This window comes from Gymnodraco acuticeps, unplaced genomic scaffold (genome assembly GCF_902827175.1).
Source record: "Gymnodraco acuticeps unplaced genomic scaffold, fGymAcu1.1, whole genome shotgun sequence".
In the NCBI taxonomy this organism is placed as follows: Eukaryota; Metazoa; Chordata; class Actinopteri; order Perciformes; family Bathydraconidae; genus Gymnodraco; species Gymnodraco acuticeps.
Window position 1 is genome coordinate 1633979 of NW_022989953.1, and position 27179 is coordinate 1661157.

At 42.6% G+C, this 27179-nt stretch overlaps 1 protein-coding gene across 1 annotated transcript in view; it reads left to right on the top strand.

The window, feature by feature from the left end:
* cdh13 (cadherin 13, H-cadherin (heart)) overlaps positions 1–27179 on the top strand; it is a 467262-nt gene that overhangs the window by 141149 nt on the left and 298934 nt on the right. The window contains exon 3 of the mRNA XM_034210651.1: positions 21768–21979. Coding sequence (XP_034066542.1) covers positions 21768–21979 — 212 coding nt within the window. The remainder of the gene's footprint in view (positions 1–21767; positions 21980–27179) is intronic.

Sequence of the window (27179 nt, forward strand, 5' to 3'; positions counted from 1 at the left end):
ACAGAGAGAAGGGATGCCTGTCTGCGACTTATTTTGCATCCTGATGAACGCGAGTGATTATAAAGAAAAGTGCTGCAGCCCGTCAGGGGAAATACACATTGTAATTATGGCTGAGAAAAGATGCTCAGAAAAACCTTGTTAAAATCTAATAAGCCCCAAGGTTCTTTCTTGTTTGCGTTGTTTCGTCAAGGCTGAATATTATAATCGCAAACATCCTAATTAAATAAAACTGGTAGAAAACCAAAAATGCATAGATGGATGGATAAATAAGTCACATTTTCCATTGTACACTACAGTAATTTATTTCTGCATGCAGTCACAATGCAGTAGCTCCTCAAAATGTGGATGGTTTAGAAATGACGCTCTGCAATTTTGCTTGACCTGGCTCTGGCTCAGTGATTTCTGCAACCCTGCTACTGTGATGCAGCTGGAGATCCACCTGTTCTACACATGCATCATAACATCTGGCCCAAACTAAGAAGCAGGGCTGAGGCATGCATGCTACTCTACAACTTTGAAATATTTTAAAACCAAAGCACACAGTTTGTGCTGTGCTCCTTGAATACTTTTTAGAATTTAGGGCAATATAAGGTATGGCAAAGGACGTCCGTCAGTCCACCACTTTGGTCCTGACTAAAATAACACAAATGGGGCGAAGCCTGCGAGCTAGTTCAGGCAGTCAACTCACATAGCAGTCACTATAGGTAGTATATTCCCCTTAAAGCCGCGGTGCTTAAGGGGGATGGCTGTTCCCGGGCCTTCACATAGCAGTCACTATAGGTAATATATTCCCCTTAAAGCCGTGGTGCTTAAGGGGGACGGCTTTTCGGGCTGTTCCCGGGCCTTCACATAGCAGTCTCACTTAGTAGTATATTCCCCTTAAAGCCGCTGTGCTTAGGGGGAATGGCCACATGGCAGCTCGCCAGGCCCTCTACTTATCAGTCTCACATCACCAGCGTCAGGCTCGGGCTACGCAGTTTTGGCGGATAGTATCTAATCTCCACGCAGTTTTGGGGGTTAGTTATTTAATCATCACTCATCGTGCTATGTATATCTATGGAGTGATGATGCCCGAGCCTAGTCGCCAAACTCAACTATATGCTGCTTCTAATAAACATGTTAAAGGAACACGTGAGTTGTCTGACTGAAATGGGGCGAAGCCTGCGAGCCAGTTCAGGCAGTCAACTCGAGCACTTATGCTGCATTCATACATAACGCCCCCTTGCCACTCTACAACCAACCAAACAGAGTCTCCTTAATATGCCGCTCTATTTAACCTGCCAGATCTCTCTCCATGCATTGCTTGCTGCTGCTATTGCTGCAGCTACCTCTACGTCGCTGCTGCTTGCCTGCTGCGTACACTTGCTATTGCTGCGTTCATTTGCTATTGCTGCGTTCATTTGCTATTGCTGCGTTCATGTTCCTGCTGCTGTGTTTCATGTTGCTGCTGCTTGCCTGCCGGTGCTGTCCTTGCAAATGTCTATTGCAATCTCCGACTCTGGAACCGAATCATCATACGCAAGAAGCCGTAAGAAATGCCTCATTCCCGAAACACAGGCTAGCTCAGAGCATGGTTCAGACGCCGCTGGAACGAGCCACAGCTCCCGCACGACACACATTCAGCCTAAATGTGAATGTAAAGGGACACCTGAATGATTCAGGTGTCCCTTCTGTCCTCATCTGGAGTAACTTTTAATATCCTTTGGGCCAGAGGAAGTCCCGAGTTCTACGCCAGCTCCGGTAACAACCCCTCTCTTGTGTGTCAGCTAAGAGTCGCACTGTCTCTCGGTCGGTGGGTATTTAAACACCAAAAAAGGCAGGAGCAAGCTGACTCCGGCATTCCCAAAGTACCTGCCATCCTGTCATACCTTCTCGAAGTAAAATCAGCGCTTGAAGCCTTTAATTGCACGATATATTCCCGTGAACAAACTCGATTTCCTCTCCCTGCAATGTAAACAAATGTTTCTACTTCCGCGTTCAACCACGTTGTGCCGCTGACGTCACACTCCCGAGGATTCTGGGAATTGGAGTCCCAGATCCAGCCACAAGTTCTAGCTTCCTGCCCCTGCAGCAGCAGTTCCTTAGGAATCGCATCTTGGCAGGTATATAACTATTCTGCATAAGCAATGTTTTATTATGGAAATATTTGGCCTGCAGTAAGTCATATGTGAGGCAATTATACAGAAGTTGTATAGGCTATAAGTATTTATACTAGGCCTACTATAAATCAATTAAATTAAAAACGGAAATAAATTAATAATTTCCATCACATGAATATGAAGGGAAGCTCGATACATTTTTGACCATCATTTTAGACTTCAATCTCCTACAGTGTGTTTTCTATGAATACCATGAATTATTCTCTGCCAAGCGGCCATGTACGTTTAATCACCTACCAAAGAAGAGTTTTTCCTTACAGGAATTAAGCTCTACCTGCAATATCTGCCCCTCGCTGGGTGTGCCTTAGGAGGCTTCATGCTGCAAATCGTTTCCAAGCTCTTTCTAATCACAGATGTTTGTCAAATGACCTTATCACAGGCTTAAATCAAGGTTTCTTAGCAGGTTATGCTGGCTCCCAGGGACCCATGTCTGTTGAAACCTGCACTCAAGACTGAAGTTTGCACTGAAGGAGCCAGGAGTATTACACGTGCTGCCATTTAAACATTTAAAAACACGACAGGCCCCTAGCCTAGTGCTAGGAGGAATTATTCTAGCAACGTTTCTTTATTGAGCCGTTAGTTCCTCACGATTATTCTGTTAAGAGCATTATTAACTACTAAAGATTTTTCCCGTTTCTTTGCTCTGTAGATGACATGGCAGGGAAAGCAGACATGCCTTCTGTGGCATATATATTTTAAGGTTTTACAATGAAATGTGCATTTGGTTTTCCATAGTAGCCCACGTTTCTTTGACACCTCATCAGAAGCATTATGCTGGATTCTCTGCAACACCTGTAAGCACCTCTTGGTGTCCATCTTTTAACCATTTCCTAGTTGTTAACTTTCCCAGATAAAACGTTCAACAGCTAGGCCTACCTCTTTCAGAACAGGAACTGGAAGCCCTTCCACACGTCTAGAATTATCGGTATCATTCTCGATAGTGTGCTGATGCAAGCTTCACTGCCACCAGACAAGCTGTCCCGCATCAGAACAGCCATAATTACAATTCATGTTATTTATTTAGCGCCTTTCCAAATGTTCAAAGTGCTCTACGTTATACTACATATTAGACTTGTAATACATTCAATACTGATTACTGCCTTCAATTATGGTCTCCCACGGGTAGTCTCTCTAAAAGAGATGTTTTATATTTATAAGGAACAAGCTCTAGCCTTTCTGTTCAAACCTTAAGGCACCATAGTCTTAGGTCACGTTCACACCTGCTTGGTTAGTACTATTGAATCGGTCCCTGTAGCGTTAACTCCTTGATGCGGTTCGTTGGATTGGTGTGGAAGCAGTCCGATACCTCTGCTCCACCTAAAAGAGGTGGTCTCGGGTCGCTCGCTAGTAAACTCTGGAGAGGTTCATTGCTGGTGTGACGTAGTCCGCATCAAAACATGGGAAACAACTATTTGCGCGTCATCGCTTGTTTTGCTATCTATGCTGTGTGCAACATCCAGTAACCTATAGGGTCATGCATTCATTCTGGTGACTGCTTACCTCACTGGTCCCCTGTGTACAGAGAAAGGCAGTGGTGCAATCTCATCAGAGCCATCGGTGAAACCTCCTCACTGCATAACGTCTCATTATGTGTTTTAATGCACGTTGTCCGATTTATAATCCTATGCGCCGGCCGCAGAGTCTGTTGATGCACTCTCCAGATTAACAGCAGTATGAAAATAACCTGCCAATGCTCCATGATGCAGGCTACTGTAGAAATTGCTGGGATCTGCATTTTATCCACTTAATGTCCCGCCAATTGTTGAAAAAGCATCTCCGTACAATGACTTTAGTTTACATTACATTACATTACATTGCATTTAGCTGATGCTTTTATCCAAAGCGACTTACAATAAGTACATTCGACCAGGAAGACACAACCTTGAAGAAAACAGAATCATATAAGTACATCAGGTTTCATAGAGCCAAACATTTCAAGTGCTACTCAACTGGCTTTAGGTAAGCCAGTCCTTTATTAGTATAAAAGTGCTTCGTTAATAGTTCTAACGCTCGAAGTGGAGTCGAAAGAGATGAGTTTTCAGTTTGCGCTGGAAGATGTGCAAGCTATCTGCCGTCCTGATGTCAATGGGGAGCTCATTCCACCATCTTGGAGCCAGGACAGCAAACCCACGTGTTTTCGCCGATGGGAACTTGGGTCCCCCTCGCAGCGAGGGCGCAACGAATCGTTTGGCTGATGCAGAGCGTAGTGCACGCGCTGGGGTGTACGGTTTAACCATGTCCTGGATGTAGGAAGGGCCAGATCCATTCGCAGCATGGTAAGCAAGTACCAGTGTCTTGAAGTGGATTCTAGCAGTTACTGGAAGCCAGTGAAGGGAGTGGAGGAGCGGAGTGGTGTGGGAGAATTTAGGAGGGTTGAAGACCAGACGAGCCGCTGCATTCTGGGTGAGCTGCAGAGGTCGGATGGCACATGCAGGTAGACCAGCCAGGAGGGAGTTGCAGTAGTCTAGGCGTGAGATGACGAGAGCCTGGACCAGAACCTGAGTCGCTTTCTGTGTCAGCTGGGGACGTATCTTCCTGATGTTGTAAAGCGTGTATCTGCAGCAACGGGTTGTAGCAGCTATGTTTGCAGTGAAGGACAGGTTGTTATCTAGGGTCACACCCAGATTCCTTGCAGTCTGAATCGGGGAAACAACTGAGGTGCCGATGTTGATTGTTAGGTCAAGAGTGGGACAATCTTTTCCCGGGAGGAAGAGCAGCTCAGTCTTGTCAAGGTTGAGCTTGAGGTGGTGAGCAGACATCCACTGAGTGATGTCAGCTAGACAAGCAGAGATGCGTGCAACGACCTGGGTCTCTGAGCGGGGAAAGGACAGAATTAATTGGGTGTCATCAGCGTAGCAGTGGTAAGAAAAACCATGCGGGCTAATGACTGATCCGAGCGAGTTTGTGTACAGGGAGAAGAGGAGGGGACCAAGAACAGAGCCCTGAGGGACCCCCGTAGTTAATTGACAAGGGTCGGACTCAGACCCTCTCCAAGTCACCCTGTAGGTACGGTCTTTCAGGTATGAGGTGAGGAGGGAAAGTGCAGAGCCAGTTTACAGTTCATAGTCTATTTGAGGTTGCTGGGTGAACGCAAACCCAACCTTCTGCAAATGAAACGATGTCATACACTTGCGTCTGGTGTAAAGACGCGGACTATTCGGCATGAATGCAATCTTAGAGATGGTTATTGCTTAGAAATTTGGTCCTTAGCCCCTCCGCGACGAGTGGAAGGTTATGTTCATTCTTTTATAATGACCTTGCGGTGTCCTTAGATCCTCTCTAGTTACTTACAGATGCTGCGCCTTCTGCTGGTTCGGGGGATTTCACAATGAGCAGTTTTGCCCGACCAGCTTGCCATGCCCTTCGTTCAACCAAATGACTCTGGATCTACACGTCAAGCCCTCAAGGATTTCCCATATTCTGCCTCCAACCAAGAGCATGATTCAAAGCATACAATTCAGCTTGGTATTTTATCTTCTTCTGTCCCAACCTCCTCTGTGTACTTATGCAATAGATATAATAGTTGTTCATGCATTAATTGTATTTTCATTCGAATCCTGCAATCTTCAAGTGCTAAGTATTAAGCCACGCTAGAGTTCATTAATTTGCTCCTCAAGGGCCTTAAGAAGGCACGTCCTCCACGCAATGATAAAGACTGCCTCTTAACTTTGAACCCATGCAAAGGTTAATGTATAAGTTCAGGCAAAGGGGTTTCACTATACATTGATAAACGTCAGATGCAGTTGTTACAGCTTTCTATTGGTTTCTCAGGTGGTGAATATACACAGACCTCTCACCTTTTAATCCTCAGCATAATCTCTCCCTTACTGAATTAACTTTGGAGATCAAATATACATACTTTTTTGAAACATTCAATGTCTGACATTTCATTTCTGTCAAGGAACCCCGAATAATCATTGCTAAAACTAACACTGTTTTCTTTGTCCTTTATCTTCCATGCTGAACTTCTCGCATCATTGCCCTCTGACACATGGGTCGGCACCCATGTTTATTCGATGGCTGCAAACCCAACGATGAGGGTTCTCCTCCAAGCTGCGTGATCTCTGCCTAAGCTGCGACCTGCCCCAGATCGCTATTCCCACTGTTTAAGAATCTGCACAGCCACAACCGCAGCTCTATATCCGCCTACCTCAACCCTGAGTATCCTGGGCCATCGGTCATCTTCTGCCTACCAGTGCTATATCATGCCTCACATGAATGAGATCCTTGCAGCACAAACAACCATGAGCTCTTGCACTACTCGATGATGAGTAACGTTCAAAGATGTATATCTGTAGAATTCTGTTATTGCATACCAGGTGGTTGCTGGGTTAGATTATATTTATTTCATTATAGTATATTCCCCTCATAGCTGCATGCTTGGGGGGGGAAAGCTCATTGTCGCTGCCTTAAAGACCTAGACACAGCAGTCTTGATAGGTAGTATATTCCCCTCAAAGCCGTGGTGCTGGGGGGGGGGGGGGTCGGCACTGGTCACTTCCAGGCCTACACATAGCAGTCTCTCTAGGTAGTATATTCCCCTCAAAGCCGCGGTGCTGGGGGGGGGGGTCGGCACTGGTCACTTCCAGGCCTACACATAGCAGTCTCTCTAGGTAGTATATTCCCTTCAAAGCCGTGGTGCTTAAGGGGAATGGCTTTTCGGGCTGTTCCCGGGCCTTCACATAGCAGTCACTAGGTAGTATATTCCCCTTAAAGCCGCGTTGCTTAAGGGGGATGGCTTTTCGGGCTGTTCCCGGGCCTTCACATAGCAGTCACTATAGGTAATATATTCCCCTTAAAGCCGTGGTGCTTAAGGGGGACGGCTTTTCGGGCTGTTCCCGGGCCTTCACATAGCAGTCTCACTTAGTAGTATATTCCCCTTAAAGCCGCTGTGCTTAGGGGGAATGGCCACATGGCAGCTCGCCAGGCCCTCTACTTATCAGTCTCACATCACCAGTGTCAGGCTACGCAGTTTTGGGGGATAGTATCTAATCTCCATGCAGTTTTGGGGGTTAGTTATTTAATCATCACTCATCGTGCTATGTATATCTATGGAGTGATGATGCCCGAGCCTAGTCGCCAAACTCAACTATATGCTGCTTCTAATAAACATGTTAAAGGAACACGTGAGTTGTCTGACTGAAATGGGGCGAAGCCTGCGAGCCAGTTCAGGCAGTCAACTCGAGCACTTATGCTGCATTCATACATAACGCCCCCTTGCCACTCTACAACCAACCAAACAGAGTCTCCTTAATATGCCGCTCTATTTAACCTGCCAGATCTCTCTCCATGCATTGCTTGCTGCTGCTATTGCTGCAGCTACCTCTACGTCGCTGCTGCTTGCCTGCCCCACCACCACCCCAGCTTCCACCCCAGCTTCCACCTGTAGGCTCGGGGTTAGTTATTTAATCATCGTGCTATGTATATCTATGGAGTGATGATGCCCGAGCCTAGTCGCCAAACTCAACTATATGCTGCTTCTAATAAACATGTTAAAGGAACACGTGAGTTGTCTGACTAAACTATCGGATGATGTGATGATGATTGCCACGACATTTTGAACGGACATGTTATCCGTAGGATGAATTCTCATAACTTGGTGACCCCTTGGTTTCTTCAGTTGGATGAGCAGCAGTACAACGTTTACACTGAATGAATAGGAAATTAAATAGCATTTTGTAAATGTTTGCATTGGAAAAGATGAAACATAATATTATATATCTCGAGGTTGACATTTGTGCTTTTTGGTGAAAACCCTCACAAATCCTTGAGAGATTGCAATGCAATTTGGTACAGACATGCCATTCCAATTTATCAGTAACATTTTGAAAGAGAAACAAAACCAATTATTTAGGTTAAGGCAAAAAAACTAACATTTATTTAAGGTTGTCAACAAATATCTACTTGGTTGGCTTAAGGATACAATGAGGTTGGAATATAAAAGCCTCTAAAGGTTGGGTTTATTTTCTTGTATTATTGTATTCAACCATGTAAATAGATGATAAAACCTACTAGTTACCCATCAAAAACGCTGCTTACACCTACACTGAAAAAACTTAAACGTTTAATTTCATTAAATGTATTAACAGTCGAGTAACACTAAGCACTATTTTAACTGTTGGACTATATGTGAACACGAGCTAGTTCATGTGGTGTTGATTAATTCTCATTTTGCCCACTTGGACCTCTGTGTCAGCTTTCAGTGAGAATAACATAGTACAAGACCAGTATTAGGTTCATTATATTGTGGAAATTGAATTGTGTGTGTGTGTGTGTGTGTGTGTGTGTGTGTGTGTGTGTGTGTGTGTGTGTGTGTGTGTGTGTGGTGTGTGTGTGTGTGTGTGTGTGTGTGTGTGTGTGTGTGTGTGTGTGGTGTGTGTGTGTGTGTGTGTGTGTGTGTGTGTGTGTGTGTGTGTGTGTGTGTGTGTGTGTGTGTAGCCTGGCGGCAGTGTCCTGGCATTCCTGGCCTGGACGCACTGTAACTCAGGGTGATAACAAGGAGAAGATCCCCCTGAGTCTGAGTGAGAGCACAAAGCCCATCTCTTAATATTTCACCATAATTACTTTATTTTCTCTCTCGTTCACTCCCGATTTCTTTTCGTTGTCTTTTTTAAGCTTTACTGTAGCATAAAGAGTACGCGTTCCCACAGAGATACCGACTGCATAATGCAGTCGGTATAATGAACCATCTCTGGTTGTTGACTGTGACAACAAGGAGCCTCACAAATCAGTGTAACACACCATCAGATCACTACCATCCAGTTCCATATTTAGCACAACGCCAAACAAAATCTTATCATGTACATGGGGAAATGTGTTGATTTTGATTCAAATGAGACTGCTGTGGTACCAGATAGCTTCAACTATGCACAGTTTGTAGAATGACTTCAACTCGGCTGCTAAGCTGTTAGTGAATGATCTATTTTGTAAGTGCCAGCTTATCATAATCAGCTTTTGCACATTTCTAAGCCGGTGATTCAACACAATCTCTGAACCTCAAGTAAATCATTTCAAGAATGTCATTCGGGCAGGGTAACTTCTCTGCTGTTTTGACAGTTTTTATTGTAGCTTAAAATAAAAACTAACAAAATAAATATTTTTCTGAGGGCACAAGTTGACAGTGACATTTTATAAAACACTCTCGGGGCACATAATGTGTTATAATTAGCTAGCTTTCTTCTGTTAGCTGAAATAATTTGCACATCATGACAGAAACAACAATAATGAATGACAAAGAATAATAATTGACTGTTTTTTTAAACTCTGAAGTTATGCAATTGTTTTCTAGAAGTGAAAATGCAGACAGGGTTGAACAGACAAAAGCCAATTCTTCAGGGAAAGTCAAATAGAGTATGATCTCAGTAAATTAAGCGGTCAGCATGTTGCCACTTTGTAGACAACATTTTCTCATGAGATCGCTAAAAACGTTTTCCTGCCAGCAATTACGTTTATTTCTTGTTCACCTCTTAGATTCCACCAGGCGGTCCTGCCTGTTAAGATGGTTGATTGGTTGATGCAACATCAGAGTTTGTGAATACATTTCAGCACAGTTCCAACACAAGTGATCTTCAAGCAGAGCAGGAAACTCAATTACTGTTGGTATTGTCGCTTTATGTTGTTAAATCCAAATGGTTTTCATGTATGTTTCATGTATATAATGGTGCTGCTTAAATTGTCGCCGTTGTGGAATTGAATCCATGATTTTGTTCATGTTTTTGTTTAATCGTACATCTAACTGCCAACCCTTGTAATTATAAAAGAGGCACAAACGCGAACATGTCCAAACAATACCCTCGTGCATTTGCTTGCATGCATAATCCCAGCTATGTAAATGTGAAAATGAAGCCACTGGGTAAATCAGAGTGGTGCGAAGCAAAACAGAGGTTTCTGGGAGGACACATTAGGGACACCTACGTATACATTATATAGGGAATTTTGGTTTTCAACATGACCTATTTAAATATTTGTATTTGTATTTGCAGTTTGTATAACTGCTGTGCTGAATCATCCCTTTACAGCATCAAAAACGGTTAATTAAAATGTGTTTGTTACAAGTCCTCATATTATATAAACAGTAGATGAAAAATGTGACTAAACATGGAGGAACAATTGGATGTTCCAGTAATGTGTTTTTGTTCCTTTTGTTTACAGTAGGATCACAGAGTGAGGTTTAAAAGCATTTTGATTAAGTATACGTGGGAACTGAAACACACAAGTGCACTTTCAGGCAAAATGTAATCGAGAAAGGAGAGAGTATAAGAGAACGCTTTGATTGTGTTGAAAAGATACACATAATTATTTAAAGGTGGGGTATGTAATTTATTTCAGAAACACTTTTTGTTATATTCCATGGAATGCTCTTAACATCCCGATAGCAATGAATATCTTAAGTGCTTTGACAATAAATACATTAAAAAATGTCATCTGTGGAAGCCATAGTACTGTAAAAAGCACGACCAATCATCTGAGCCGGCCCGGCTAAAATAACTGGATGGCCTACCTGCCGGTCAGCCTTCCATCTGTGCACAAACTTATCTCGTGCCCTCATTGGTCATGTGCGCGTTCGTGTGTGTTGGAGGAGGGGCTCTGTGAGGAAGTGGCAGAATTCTTCCGGCTGTGTATTTTCAAATTATAGCGCACTCGAGCTGGTTTCTCCAAAATGACCTACCCCACCTTTAACTTCCATTATTTGCTGATCTTTAACAGTCCCCATGAACTCTCTCTGACACTTTCTCGGATCAGAAAGTAATTGCACTTTAATTGGCTTTAGTCACCATTGAAGTGGACAGTGCCATACATCAAAGCATGATCATGGGCCGCAGAACACACACACCTAACATGAGATCGGCTGGAGTCGCAATAAAGGTGGAGGTTGGGGGCCTTAATCATCTTTTAAGCCTGAGATGAAAGATCCTGCTGTCAGGACCCCCTAGTTGGCAAGATCCTTCAAACCGTTATCTTTGTAGCTAAAAAGAGCCGTGTTAAGGCTGAGGCCCAATAATGGGTCTCAGACAAAGCTCTGTGATAGGAAACTCTGGGGAAAAATGCAATTCAGGGTGTAAATACATTTTCAAAGGCGGCTCCTTCGCTAATGCCAAGTGATTATTTGAGAATGGTGTTCTCCTGAGCCTTTTTTATGAGGCTGAGCACACTCTGGCTGGTAAGACACGTCAGCTATCAGCTCAAACACACCCGTGCTGCCACCTTTGAGATTACTCCTATTCCCATCTCTGCCATCATGGAGAATTGACATTTAGTTACAAGACAGAAAATTGTCTTCAAAACACCTCAAAGGAAAACTTTGGTGTCTGACAGAGGAGGGGAGGCAGGGGGGGGGGGGATCAAATTGTTGGGTCTGACAGACAAAAGAGTGGAGCCAATGTCAATATGCTTGGATGTCAAAATAGGTTGCTTTATCATTTAGAGGGAGAACATCTACATTGTTTTTCATTATAAAGATGATTTTGCTTAAACACTTTAACCTGTTAAGCCCGGGGCTTCTTAACATTTAACAACTTATTAATGTGTCATACCCACATAACGGGAAGAAACTCAGCTAACTGACGTTATGAACCATTTTAACGAAACAAAACACAACTCTAAGGCCAAGCCTCTGAATCAGCACTAAGCGAAAGAGTGCTAACGCACTTAGCACATAACTCACATTAGAAATATTGTATACTTCATAGGTTCTGCACAAACAATATATCATATGAAAGCTGAGATTCCACAGATTCCAATGGTATAAGTATCATCACTCCACGACCAAGACTCAGGGCAGCGAAGGCAAAACCAGACACAATTTAGCTTTACAGGGCCAAAATGGCAAATACGTCTTACCTTTGCTGTTTTCTGATCAAAAGTTGTGTTCAATGGCATTAAAACGCATACAAATGCTGCTGAAGGTTCATCCAATGTTTCTGTGTCACTTTGAAATGATTACTGATAATCCATCATAACATTTTTGTAAAAAACGGAGAGAGCTACAACCCAGCTTCCTGTTTTGGGCATGCTGGCTGCGCATCACTCTCTTCACCAATGGTAATGTTTAGATGGATTTTAGGAACTTCCCCTCGATTCTATTGGTTCAAAAGAGATGTCAATCATCAAAATTGACCGATGGGTTCCAGAGATATGGAAAATCCACCCAAATGACCCCAGAAGTGGGGTTTACTTTTTCTAAATCTCTCTAAAAAGGTCAAATTTCACTTGTTTTGCATCAATCTTGATACAGGGTACTTATTATATGTTATAGTTTGGATTCCTAAAGCTTTTAATCTACTATCCCATCATTCAAGGGTGGTTTTCACTATAAGTAATGGTTTTCTTTTGGACGGAAACTATAATGTTCAATCTGAATTTACTTTAAAATAAAAACATCTATATTGATTCTGACATTTTTCTACATCCAACTCCAAGGTTTATTGTTGCTTTGAGAAAAAAGATGATTAATTTACCCCTTTTACAAGTGAAGATATTCATTTGTTCCGGGCACGTCATTTTGGAGCCTGAGACCTGAAAAACAGGCTCAGGGCTAAACAGGTTAAAGAGAAAAATATATGTCAAACACATCACTGGTTGAAAGTTTGGAGTAATTTGTAAAATACAAATGATGGAGTATTGTTTGTTCTGTCCATTTTATAACAGGTATCTGCATTTAAGTCTAAGGTACACAATCCCTGAAAATGTCTTAATTTCTTGTTTTAAACTTAATTAAGAATTTATAGTCATATGTTGATGCCATGAAAGCATGTGGATAGATCTTAAACTGACCATGCTCGTTGGTGAACTACTTTCTGGAACATTGGCCATTCACAGGCTCCATGGGGGGTTTATAGCCTGAAAAGAGCTTGAATGTCAAACTCGCAGGAACAATTTAACTCCCACCCACCCGCTCCTCCTCCTAAAGAGTCGTCAGTGAGGGATTTTGGCAACCCTAATCCATGTTGTGCACAGTTATTCCAAGCCTGAGCCAGCACTCAGAAGAAAGAAAGTGGTGTGCGTGTTTGTGCATAGTGGTGAGCAGGGTAAATTGCGTTCTCTCATTGTTGCCTGAGTTCAAAGCCGCGCGCTCACTATGCTCTCCACTGAAATCCCCCTTTGAAATGCCACTGACACTGTTTGGCGCCGCAATTTGCAGGCTCTAAAGAGCGCACCCATGTTATTGAAATAAATCTGAGGCTTGTAATGGGAATGGAAATGAACACATCTTTCATGCTTTGGCTTAGAAGTGAATATTGAGATGGAGCCTTGTTTCCCTGGAGAGTAGGCTGTTGACTTTGTAGCTCTCCCTCAGTGTCCATTGTAGCCTTGCCTCTCCTGTCATTTGTTTTCCCCACGTCCTCTATTCCTCACTCCGGTATTCAGCTCTTACCCTCGTCCAGATGGCAGAAAACGATACAGTCCGGAGGGAAGATTTTAAAATGTCTGCAGTGAGAGAGATACAAGAAGCCAGACTAATAGCCGCAAAGGTTAAGTGTACTAAATGAGTGCTTTGATAGACTTTAGTCTATTGATTTTATTGTCAGCCAGCGCTAACCATAGGCTTTTCACTTTGTGCTGGCGTGATCGTAGATAGACATACTAGACGTGTATGGATTGATGACTTTCAATCAGACACACACAGCCATTGCTTTTACAAGGTAAAGGGATGGGAAGAGTAGGGAGACATATAATGAGAGCATTAGGTGGTAAATTCCTCCCAGCTACCTTTTATCCGCTGTGATTAAGAAACATGAACAATACAAGTTACGGCACAAAAACAGTGAAACAATACGGGTTGGTTTTGTAACAATGTATCCCCTACTGTGTACTAATTTGTATGTATTGGGACTACAGTTAATAAAGCTTAATTACAGTGGGAGTTGGGCTTCCGAGTCACATCATTAGTGAACTAAAGAGATGATACACTTATTCAAATACAAATAATAAACTGTCTGCCCCTTATGTAGTTAGTTTGTCATAGTGTTGCAACGCTATGTAGCCTTGTTTATAATGACTATGTTAGTGGAACTTATCACATATATGTTTCTGTTTTTTACACTATTAATGTGTTTGCATACTAAAAAAGGCCACAGTCCTGACTAATTTAGAAACATCAGTTGTTAAATATGTTTACTTCAAGTGCAGTTAACTATAACATTCTCTAGGATTGTGTGGACAGCTAAAACTGTAAACATTGAGCAAAAACTTGGATATAGGACGACTAAGTGTCACACGTTGTGATGGACTGCTCAGCATTTTTTAAACTTGTTCCCCAAGTTGAGCCAATGTCCCTCATTTGATTGGCAGTCTCCATTCTTGAATTTACCTTTTTATTCAATGGCTGTGTAAGGTAGGGCTATCACCATTGTGTATGTCAGATGTAAATTAATTGACATACGCATGGGTTGGGTCAAGGGCACTCCAAGATGTCCCCATTCTCGTTGCATATTTGGTCCCCTACTTGCAGAACAATTGCAGACCACTGGGATCCCCTTTTTGACAGAATATGATGGAAAGTATGTGATGAAAAAAAGTTGCAACAACAGTCTGGGAACGTGTTTGCTTATTTATTAATCCTAGAGAGTTTTCGTGACAATTGCCAGTTTTTCTTTTCAATCGAACATGGAGAAGACTGATTTGAAGCAACAAACTACATGTAAGACTTTATTACATCATTACACTAATGGTTTCAAAATATATTTTTATTTTAGGGTTATATGGGGACTACATTGACATCTAAATTACACCTCTCAGCATTGTGGTAACATGTGTCATATTGTCCCAGACAAACCTACTCTTTTTCCCACCTTGTCACCGTTCTTGAGCAGTCGTGAACATCTTAGAGATTCTAACTTCCAGCAACATTAGGTCCATAGGTAAAGTATTGCTCTAAAACGAGATGTTAAAAGGCAGCTCAAACATATAAATATGGGCAATTGACGTTTTTATACAAATACAAAATAATGAGTTGGTTTGGAAGAGAAAGTGTCAAGCCTTTGCACGAGACATGGAAGCTGTGCTTTATTTTAAGAGAGGTGCAACTGTTCCACAAGCTACACTGTCAAGACGAAAGTCAATATATAATATCTGTGAAAAACGGACTAAAAAATAATTATGTGTTTTCATTTAGAGTATTATTATTATTATTATTATAGTATTGTTCAATACCAGGAGAGGGTATTTGTTTATTTTTGATCGCGTGGGCTACTTTTCATAAGCGAGCTGTAGAAAAGATATGAATGCCGCTTCCGGCAACACGGCTACAAAAGGGGTGTAGTTTGTGATGGCCGGTCTCTTGTTCTCAAAGCCACGGAGAGAGAACCAGGCGACAGTGTGTGTGAGGCTCCGGAGACGGCGTTGGTATGTTTATTGTGTTTATGTACTTGATCTGTTGCCGCACTTTGCGAGAGTGCTGTTGCGCAATCAACTGTTTTTTTTACGCAGCGCGGTCTGCCTGTGCCCCGTTTGTTTTCTGTGCAATTTAGACAGCACAGGTGTTCAGATGAGGTTTCCTCTGGTGCTTGTTTCCAAGTGGAGATAAACACTCTAATTCATTTAAGTTAATGATGGGGTTTAAAGGAAATGTATTCATTTTAATTAAAACATAGTTTGTGGTGCTATTATTGTTATTATTGAGAATGCAGTGAGACCTGCAAAATGTTTGTAATTTGTGTAGCATGTGAGCTAACTTTTGTTTGTGTTTTGAAGGTTTTCAACCTGATAAATTCTTGGAGCTGTCTTGATAAATAAAGACAAAAAGAACGAATTTGAGTTGTCCAAAGCGTCCTCTGTTGCCCTCTAGCCTATCAAGTCAGGCTAAATCACTGGTACAGGCCAAAAACCTGAAGAACTTGACAGTTGAAAACCAAGCGGAGCAGCCTGGGCCAGAGGATAAAAGGCTTCAGACGTCCAGAGAAAGCTGTTGACGCAGAGAAGGGAAACTGTGGATTTCCATTAGCTCAAAATGGCGGAAGAAATCCTGGGGAAGACGGTTAAAGAGCTCAAGAAAGCAAGAACAAGTGCAAAAAGCAACTTCACCAGGCAGGCCATCTACCTCAACAGAGAAGCAGGTAGAATGGTCGAAGCAGAGCTAAGGGAGGAATTCACCAAGCTGAAAGAGGGATTAAAAAAGGTTCTTGAAGCAAATGAGGACTGCATGGCTGGGTTGCATGCAGACGCTCAAAAGGCCGAAGGAAAGGAAGAAGAAGCTCTTGCAAAGCGGGAAGAGGCCGACGTTGAAAGGACTGCAGAGGAGGCTGAAGCCAGAATGGAAGAGGTGAGAGGCCTTATTCAAGATAACTTTGGGGTCCAGATATGGCCGATATGAGCTCATCACTGCAATTGAGGAAGCAGAAGAAGCCAGTGAACAAGCTGGGAATGTGCCTGTGGAGGGAACCAACCTGGAAGGCTACGGGGTGCTCCTGACCATTCTAGAGGGGCGGATGAAGGAGGCCACCAGAGTGATGGCAGCTTGGGAGTGCTGGATACCCATGATGGCGAAATCAGATCTAGCTGGCAGAGTCAAGGACCTCAAAGCAATAAGGAATAGACTTGAGATGAGGCAAGTTGAATTTGTCAACTCACGCAGGATTGCAGCGGAGAAACTGCAGAAGTTCTTCCCAGAGGTCAAGCCCGACAAATTAAAGAGGCCAGAAGAAGTCAAGACTCCTAAAGGGACAGAGAAGGCACATGGACTTGTCTGCTATGGCCTAGAGGAGATCGTCAAAGTGCATAAAGTCATCAGTCCTGAAAAACTGCAGAAGTTCTTCCCAGAGGTCAAGCCCGAAGAATTAAAGAGGCCAGAGGAAGTTGAGCTCCTCATAAGCCACAGGGAAGGAAGACTTGCTCCACAAAGAGTGAAGGTGGTTGGAGACCTTGTTTTGGGGGAAAGTCCACTGGGAAAAGCAGTAGGCGGAGCACACCCAGAACTGTTTGAGGAGATTGAAGTGGCGGCACACAGGTCCAACACACACTTTGCTCGCTCCATGAGAACAGCTGCAGTCAGGTATGAGGAGAGAAAGCTTCCAAAAGACAAACCAGCACAGTTTCAGAAGGAAGATATGGCTGAAGTAAAGGTCACAGCTGCAACTAATCGTGAGTTCCTGGAATGGTGGAGGTGGGACAGCATTGGAGCAGCCTGTGAGCCTAAGTGTGGAGGATGTCGGTGTGGAAATTGCCAACCAGGAGGTAAAGTGATGACCCTGGCGGAGGAGAGAGAGCTGGATACAATAAAGGCAGGCCTAACCTACGTCAGGCAGGATTCTCATATTGCATCACCACACTGGGATGCAAAATATCTCTGGACTGAAGAACCCACTTCTCTCCCCAACAACAAATGTGCTGTGGAGGGCACAGTCATGAGTACAGGAAAACAGCTGAAGCAGGAGCCTGAGTGGCAAGCTTTAGATAAAGCCCAAGAGCACAAAATGGTGGAAAGAGCTGGTGGCTTATGCCTCAAACCATGGGCCCGGTCTTGCAAAGTGGGAGGCAAGAAACTGCAGCAGCGCTCCTGGGAGGAGAAAAAGCAACAGCTGTAAGTAAAACTCTCATCCTCCCAAATCAGATGAGAGAGGAGGACAACAAAGCCCTGGGAATTGGGTACAGAGTGGAGGAGTGGCCAATAAGATCAGCTGAAGAGGTGGCAGCGCAAGCCAGAGAGAGTGTGGACAAGCTCCAGAGGAAGGCATTCTCAGCAGCCATAACAAGAGCTCAAGCCGAAATAAATCAAAGAGATGGCCTAGAAGACCCACAGGGAAAAAGTAAGAGCCAATGGGAGAAACCTAGAGCCAAGCAGACTCCTACCAGAAATCTCACAGGAAAGACAGTGAAGGATCCTGTGGAGGTGAAAATATTCTGCAGCCTTCAAAAACGTGTCGGTGTCATAGCCTGGGTACGGAGAGCTGCAAGGAAGTGGCTGGAGATTAAGGACCAGCCTAGGGCAGAATCAAAGTTGGAAGTAATATGGCACACAAGGAATCGAGATGTGGTGTGGCTGGCTGACCAAAATGGCCTGAGAGGACATTACAAACTGGCAAGAGTGGTCAGCGTAAATACTGATGGAAAAGGGATGTAAATGTGAGAACCTTTCCCAGCTACCCAGTCCCAACGATGAAGAATAAAGTCTGTGGAGGGTACAAGGGACATCCAAGCAGGATCCCTGCCACTATTCTTCATAGAGATGTCAGGCGCCTTGTCATCTTACTTCCTGTGGAAGAACAGGTGTGATTTGAAGGTGAAGAACTGGTGTGAGCTCCTTGGGTTAGAAACCAGGAGCTCAAGTGGGAGGTGTCAAGACGAAAGTCAATATATAATATCTATGAAAAACGGACTAAAAAATAATTATGTGTTTTCATTTAGAGTATTGGTATTATTATTATAGTATTGTTCAATACCAGGAGAGGGTATTTGTTTATTTTTGATAGCGTGGGCTACTTTTCATAAGCGAGCTGTAGAAAAGATATGAATGCCGCTTCCGGCAACACGGCTACAAAAGGGGTGTAGTTTGTGATGGCCGGTCTCTTGTTCTCAAAGCCACGGAGAGAGAACCAGGCGACAGTGTGTGTGAGGCTCCGGAGACGGCATTGGTATGTTTATTGTGTTTATGTACTTGATCTGTTGCCGCACTTTGCGGGAGTGCTGTTGCGCAATCAACTGTTTTTTTTACGCAGCGCGGTCTGCCTGTGCCCCGTTTGTTTTCTGTGCAATTTAGACAGCACAGGTGTTCAGATGAGGTTTCCTCTGGTGCTTGTTTCCAAGTGGAGATAAACACTCTAATTCATTTAAGTTAATGATGGGGTTTAAAGGAAATGTATTCATTTTAATTAAAACATAGTTTGTGGTGCTATTATTGTTATTATTGAGAATGCAGTGAGACCTGCAAAATGTTTGTAATTTGTGTAGTATGTGAGCTAACTTTTGTTTGTGTTTTGAAGGTTTTCAACCTGATAAATTCTTGGAGCTGTCTTGATAAATAAAGACAAAAAGAACGAATTTGAGTTGTCCAAAGCGTCCTCTGTTGCCCTCTAGCCTATCAAGTCAGGCTAAATCACTGGTACAGGCCAAAAACCTGAAGAACTTGACATACACAGAGAAACTTGTTAAATCTGGGCTCAAATCTGAACCCATTCCTTCATCAGAAATACAGTATGTGAGCAGAACACAGAGATGAGAGATTCCCAGATCATTGTGAAGAGTTTCCTTCTGCTGGCTATGAGCTACAATAGACTTTCTGTGTTATGTTAAACTAAAAGCATGACATCCATAATGAATAAGTAATGTAAGGCATTGTCTTGAGTGCCCTGTCCTTGTCCCAGTGGAGGGGAGAAACATTCTTTCCTATCTACATTTTTGCTTGTTTTTACAATCAAATAAAAAGTTTTTGTGGACAGACAACATGTTTTTCCAGAAACACTTTGCTGTATTGATGATCATCTCACATCATGTGCAGGGTTTAGCCTGAGCATTTACAGGGCTTGGGTGCTGTGCAAATATCCAGGTACTGTAGTACTCCCCTAAGACATTATGAAGGCTTTTGACTTTGAAATATGCAATTTCCCTTCACTTTGGAACATTTGTATGAGTATGGAAATAGCTTAAATGCAAAACGGTTTTGTTTTATAATTTATATTCATCTATCCAATCATATGATCATTGGTTAGATCCCTAGCTTCAGCACTCAACATGTCGGTGTGTCCTTGGGCATGATACTCATATTGACATTGCAGTGTGTGAATGCATCGTGTTTGTCTCCTTGGAGCAGGTGGGACTTTTTAGGGTAGCATCTGTCTCGGCATGAATGTGTGTGAATGGGTATACGCTATATGTAAAAGCACTTTGAGGGGTCATAAGACTAGATAAATAAATATGTTGCAGGCCATTTAAATATACAAAAGCCTGCATAACACACTACAGTAAAGGGAAAACCCCATAAAAGCATTGGGCCACTTAAAGTGGACCTATTATGCAAAATGCACATTTTGATATCTTTTATACATAAATATGTGTCCCCGGTGTCAGGGAACTCACAAAGTGTCAGACAACAAAACCCTCTCTCTTTTCCTCCGTACCCGCATCTCAAAAAAGAAAAGAAAAGGGGGGTGCTAACAAGCAGATCCAGAATGTTCGCTCCTATAACGTCATTGGCGACATCCGGCCGACGTGACACGTCCCAACCTATGGTCTCTGTATACAGTCGCAGTTGTGCGTCTGTGGCTGCATCTCACTTCGTTTAAATGAAATCTTTGCGTCCCTCACTTGCGTTGTTTCCCTGCATTTAGTCCCTCCCACCAGGGAAGCATGGAGAGACGCAAGGAAACCACGAGAAGCAGGGAAATGAGTTTTAAGAGCAATGGGACGTCCTTACGTAACCCACTTACTGTGTGGTTTTCAATGTCATTGTTAAATATATTTTCTATTAGGGTGGCACAATGGGATGTCACTCTACTGGGTCTAGTTCTTTTCGGAAATAGGCTCAGACTATACATTGTATTGATAAATTCATCAAAGTTTTGTGCTTGTTAGGATCAAGCAGGTTAATATTAAAATCTCCACATATGAAAATAGCTTTGTTATTTATTTTAGAAAACATGCCCTCCATCCAGTCTGTGAAAGTTTCAATGCTTGACCCTAGCGTCCTATATACAGTATACAGCTGATTATTTTTTTCCTTGTAGATTTCAATTGTTATACTTTCTAATAGGTTGTCAACCACAGTTGTCATACTGTCCAACACACTAAAGTGCAGAGTTGTATCCACATAGATAGCAGCTCCTCCTCCTCCCTTATTTGGTCTATTTTTGTATCTGAGCTCATATCCATCCAGCTCAATGTCTATGTCATTTTCGTTGTTGATCCATGTTTCAGAAATAGCAATTATGTTGAATGGTGAGTCATGTTGCACCTGCTTTACCCATCAACATGTGTACACATCCATCCAAGAACACCCAAAAACCCCTCCCTTCGTGTTCCGTAACAGCAGGAAGCTTCACGGGAGGCCGAGGTAAAGAGGAGGTGAAGGATGAGGGAGGGGAGGATTGTCAGGCCTGAGGGTGGGGGAGGACATGGGGATAGTGTCACAAGACCAAAGGAAGTGTGTGAGAGAGATAAAGAGCGGATGAACATGATCAGAAGGGATAAAGCCCGCTAGAGTCATTGGCGGTATCTCCTTTAGTCAGACAATACGAGCTCACACGTGCACGTGCCACATGCATCTGACTTTAAGGTGACACTCTCCTCCTCCTGGAACTTAAATCCTTTCTCCTCTTGCCACTGAATTCCATTGCACTCTCTGTACAGCCCTGCAAAAGGGAGTCAGACACATTAATAAGTCTACAATGCGTGCAATGGGTCATAAATATTGCAGCAGGCTTTTGAGAATAGAGATCACTGACTTTTATTGTAGCTTAGCTGACAGAGCCTTTCAGAACATCCTCCTCTTTCCTCAGGGTGTGTGTTTATCTTCAGGGCATCTATTTATATCCGCTTTTTTAGTTGGCAACCTCTTTAAGTTCTCTTCTTTACGGTGCAGTGAATACCTCGGTGACTTGTGGCTTGACATTTCGGTTTGTAATTTGTGAGTGAAATGAGTGAAGACATAACAACTACCCTTTCCGTGTGTTTCTTTCAGTCGAGTTTGATGACTGCGCGGGGAATGAAGACGTGAAGTTTGAGGTGTCGGACCCCAACTTCCACGTCAATGAAGACCTGAATCTGGTCCCTCAGCGAGATGTCCTGTACAGCCGGCCTATCCTGTTCGTCCATGGGCTGAGTGCACATGCAGACGACGTGGCACAGGTGGACGTCACTGGACTGCCAGTTCAGTCGCCGCACACTCTCAGGGTTAGTACAAATTGCTGTGGGTGTGATTTTATGCGTGTGTGTGTTTTCTTTATTTACACATCATCAAAATTGAAAAGGTTACGCTTCATTAAAAATGGAAAAGGTTACTGTAATGTAGTATAACCAGACACAATATAGCTGTGATTAAATAACAATGTCCCCGTGGGGAATAAGTGGATTCATGAGCTGCTCTCTCGTTTGATATTTAAGGGGAATACACTTGGTTTTCTTACCACGATTTAAGTTACAAGGTTGATGCCGCAAAAGGTAAACTTATCTTGGTCCAAAGGAAACAAAATGGTCCCAATGCTCACTAATTACACATTAGCTGGCGGACTATATATTTGCCAGAGGCAGTAACTTCCTGGAGCCTCCACTGGGAGACACTCAACCAAGAGAAGCATCTGCGCCCAGCCAAGGAAGCATTTAAACAGTCCGGCCTGTAACAATGCTGAATAAAATATTTGCTTAAGTTAATAAGCGGTCTTTAGAAGGACTGGTGGGTGGATTTTATAATCCCTGGATAGAGCTAGACTATTTTTTGCTTTTTCCCCCCCCCCATCTTTAATCTGAGCTAAACTAACTGGCTGCCAGTGGTAGCTGAACATTCTCAGAAGTGTGCTCATTAAGGACACAATTATTATCACCACAGCAGAAATCCGATGTGTCACGCACTCAGCTGTCTCTCACTGTGAAAGGACATTACCCAGGTAAACATAACCTACATACTGATAGAGAAGAAGCAAGTAGACTGTTCTTTTAACTGTTAGACTGCTATGTTGTTAAAGAAATATGTGTTAAGTTATCCATTTCCTGTTCCTTTCATTTACCTGGAGGTTATTTTTATGAATACAAATTGTAGTTTGAGTGTCGGGTTAGGTACTCATAATTAATCTGTAAGGAAGGTTCTAGTCAGGTTGTTATTTTTGCTGAATTCACTGATTACACTCCAGTGTTTAGAACACCAACATACACCACCACCCTCAAACACCGGCGTTGTGGCAGACAGATGAATACGATTGAGGAACTGTAAGCAATGTGTGCAAATGTCCTCACTCCTTTATCCTTCAGCAAAGTCTTATAAGCCTTTATGTATAATAATATGGTTTGGTAAGCAGGGAAAGCATGCTCAGAGATGTGATCACAGGCACTGGAGGGTAATCCACACAACTTTCATACATTACTGATCGTTAAAGCAAATAAAACAACACATTTAGAGGCATCTGGTGTCAGTCATGTTTATGTACATTTTGATGAATTCTAATCACCAATAATTTCAGGCTCGCTCATAACCTTAATTATCCTCAATTACCATAATTGCAACACCTCAGAGAAGCCATATACTGTAAGGCAGATGGGGAAACACCCATACTATAATTTTTAAAACCAAATTCACATCAAGAATGAAGTGAAAAGTAACCTAAAATGCACATAACCGTGATATTATGTGTCATTTTAAGTTAAAACAGTCTATTTCAAAACACGTGGAGGTTTTACAGCCTTAGTAAAACACCACAGGGTAGAGCACAGAGAAGGTGATTGATGTTACATCCACCAAGAGAACCATATAAGAAGTTTAAAATAATGAGTTTTGATTTACTAAAGAGGATCATATGAATGCCGCTGGAGGAGGCCAGGAGAACAGATGCTGCTGTGCTCTGCCATGCTACAGTGAGAATACACCCCCCATCACCAGAGATGTGTGAGCTTGTGCATATGGCAAAAAAACAACCGAGCCCAGCACTAAATCTGCAGGTCGATGATTTATGGTAGACAGTCTAAATATATTGATCCAGATTACTGACACTTAAGGATGTTTATCTGTCGGAAAGGCCCTTAACACTTAAGGAGTGTCCAAGGGAAAGTGAAAGACTTTTATAAAGGGTCCACTATGGGTTTCACATTGTATACGTGCTCCAAGCCAGTCATTGGTTTCTTGACTTTAAAAATAAATCGGGTCCACTTAAACTTGGAAAATTCCAAATGCAGAGCCATTTATTGTGTTTTTTAGTCATTATTCATGCATGAGGTCATTAGGAAAGGAGCAGGGAAGGAAACCCTTCTACAGGGCAACATAAACATGAAACATTACACTGGCCACTTCCAATTATGTGGGAATTTGTCCAGTAAGCCTGCACCCCAACACTGAGCTTTGTTTCCCAGCAAATGTGTCCTTTTGTTTGTGTAATCTACAGCAATGTATTTCTGTAAGCCAGCAAATTGTGCTATATAAAACTCTGCACCTGAACAAACACCATTGTCCCTCATTCATATCCCCCATATACCTCAGTCCCCCTCTGTTGAGTCAAAATGCTCTAAGTTGATTAGGAAAAGTTTCCAGTTTGTGTTTCTCTCATTTTCTGGGAGATCATCTGTCATCCTGCTGCAGTGCTCAGTGTCCTGCTGCTTCAAGTCCTCAAGCCCAGAGCTTAATGAATGTTTCCATCCAGCATACAGCAGGAAGTGGCTCTCATTTGTTGGTGCCTATCACCATCAATTATTTGGTTAGCCAGTCCATGGGAGATACCTTGGCAAGTCATTGAAGATATAGTGAATTAGTATTTTGGCAAATGATATGAGGGAAGTTAAGTTTACAGTGAAACAGTTGACCTCTGTGTCTGTGTCTGTCTGTGTGTGTGTGTGTGTGTGTGTGTGTGTGTGTGTGTGTGTGTGTGTGTGTGTGTGTGTGTGTGTGTGTGTGTGTGTGTGTGTGTGTGTGTGTGTGTGTGTGTGTGTGTGTGTGTGTGTGTGTGTGTGTGTGTGTGTGTTTTCCATGAGACAATTTTTGTTTGTAAATTACTTTCATTTATTTATTTTATTTTGTGCATTTAGTCAAAGCAAGAAGCATCTGTCCACGTCTTGGTTCATATATCTCTCAAATTGTTAAAGATATGTCCATTAACTTAAACAGACATGTGTGGTCCTCAGGAGATGAACCCTTGTGACTTTACAGACGCCCCTTGACGAGTTCTAGAGCAGGGGTGTATATTTACGCTGTAAGTGTTAGGATCTGTCTGTGTTGTAGTTGTGTATGTCTGGTTATGGGTATTTTCATCCTGGGTTATTGTCTGGTCCTTCTTCCTGTGTTTTTCCTCCCGTTGTTAGTTTCCCTGGTGTGTCTAGTTGTCTGATTGTTTTCACCTGTGGTCCTTGTGTTTCTCCTCCCCTGCCCGGCTGTGTCTCGTCTTGTGATTACCCCTTCCTGTATTTAGTCTTGTCTCTTCCTGTGTTCAGTGTCGTCTTGTGTTGTGAGTAAACTGCGGTGAGTGTTCTGTTCTGTCTCTGAATATTGTAGCCTTGAAATAAAGGAATTATTTTGTCACTTAAATCTGCATTTGGGTCCTGCTTCCTGCACACCGTAACAGTAAGGGCCAGAACTGGCCTGTCAATGGGTGCAATAGGATGTGTTTGCAAGGTTTGAAAATGAGTACTTGTTTCCATGTTTCAGTTAAATGCACTGCTAACCTTTGTCCACTGGGTGTCCAGATGAGAGTAGTAGGCAATATGCTGGCTATGCTATTACAGATCCAACATGCTTATGTCCAACTATTGGAAACAAGTGTTCTTTGAAGAAATTGAAAATAAATGTTGTTGTTGTTCATCAGTTATTATCATGCAGTATAGTTTTAGCCCACTTGATATTAAATTGGTGTGACATGCCTGCTTTAGAGCTAACATAAGGTTGACATTGATCATTTATCAGCAACTTTTTGAAGAAATGGCACAATCATGGCCACCATAGTATGTATTCTGATCCTCTGACTTTTCATTTAGCACCACCATGAGGTTAAAGTTTTGTCCAATACTTTGCCTTATGATTACATGATATTCCCAATATCCTCAGCTGTACATTGTTGCCAATTAGCAAACGTTTGTCCTCTGATTAAGCCAGTCAGTGAGCACTTTTACCTGCTTAATATCAGCTTGTTTGCATTGTCAGTTGCATGTTAGCATGCTGATAGTGTTTAGTTCAAATCACTGCTATGTATGAGGGGCCGTGTAGGCCAAAATTCAAACTCACCTCACACACACACTACTGAAAACATCTGGCCTTGCACACACACTACTGAAATACTCTCACATTCACTACTGAACACCTCACACACACACTACTGAAAACATCTGGCCTTGCACACACACTACTGAAATACTCTCACATTCACTACTGAACACCTCACACACACACTACTGAAAATTAAGCCTCACACACACACTATTGAAATCCTCTCACATTCACTACTGAACACCTCACACACACTACTGAAAATTAAGCCTCACACACACACTACTGAAAACATCTGGCCTTGCACACACACTACTGAAATCCTCTCACATTCACTACTGAACACCTCACGCACACACTACTGAAAACATCTGGCCTTGCACACACACTACTGAAATCCTCTCACATTCACTACTGAACACCTCACACACACAATACTGAAAATTAACCTCACACACACACTCCTGAAAAACATTTTACTGAAAGGTTATCAGTAGGGAATGTGCATGTGTTTCACCTGTGTGTGTGAGGGGATTCTTGCTGTAACGGAAGTCATTCTTGCTGTAACGGAAGTCATTCTAATGTAACGGAAGTCATCTGCTAGTGGTCTCTTTGCTAGCCCCGTTAGCTTCATTAGCTCCAGGCTGCTACTCGGACGTGTTTGTTGTGTTGATGCCTGGTGGAGTATTCTTCATTGAAATATCGCACTTATCTTATGGCTCTGCGGTTCAAACAGACCGTCCATGAATGCAGTTTATTCGGTAAGTGAAATTCAAGCACTTTATTTCTTACTTGTCTTTTTATTCAGCTAACAAGCGAGACGAAGCTACATCTGTGATAACGATGCTATCCGTAGCATACAAGTTAAAACATAATGGAGAAGTGTAAAACATTAAGAAGGATTATACTGTAAAACATAAGGCTTCTCGGTGAGGTTGGTAAAATAAGGTCATGCTTGTACATTAGTTAGTTTGCTAGTTAGGTAACTGTATGCATTGTTATTGTTAATTTAAAATAGCTATGCTCGACGATGCAGACAGCTAGCGTCACATTAGTGTTGAAGAGCAGAGTACGGTATGAGATTAACCCATAGATTAACCTCACTATAAGATATGTGTATCTGAAAAATATGAATCTCACATTTCCAGTTGGTTCCAGAAATAACGTTGACGTAGATATTGCAATATGGTTTGTTGA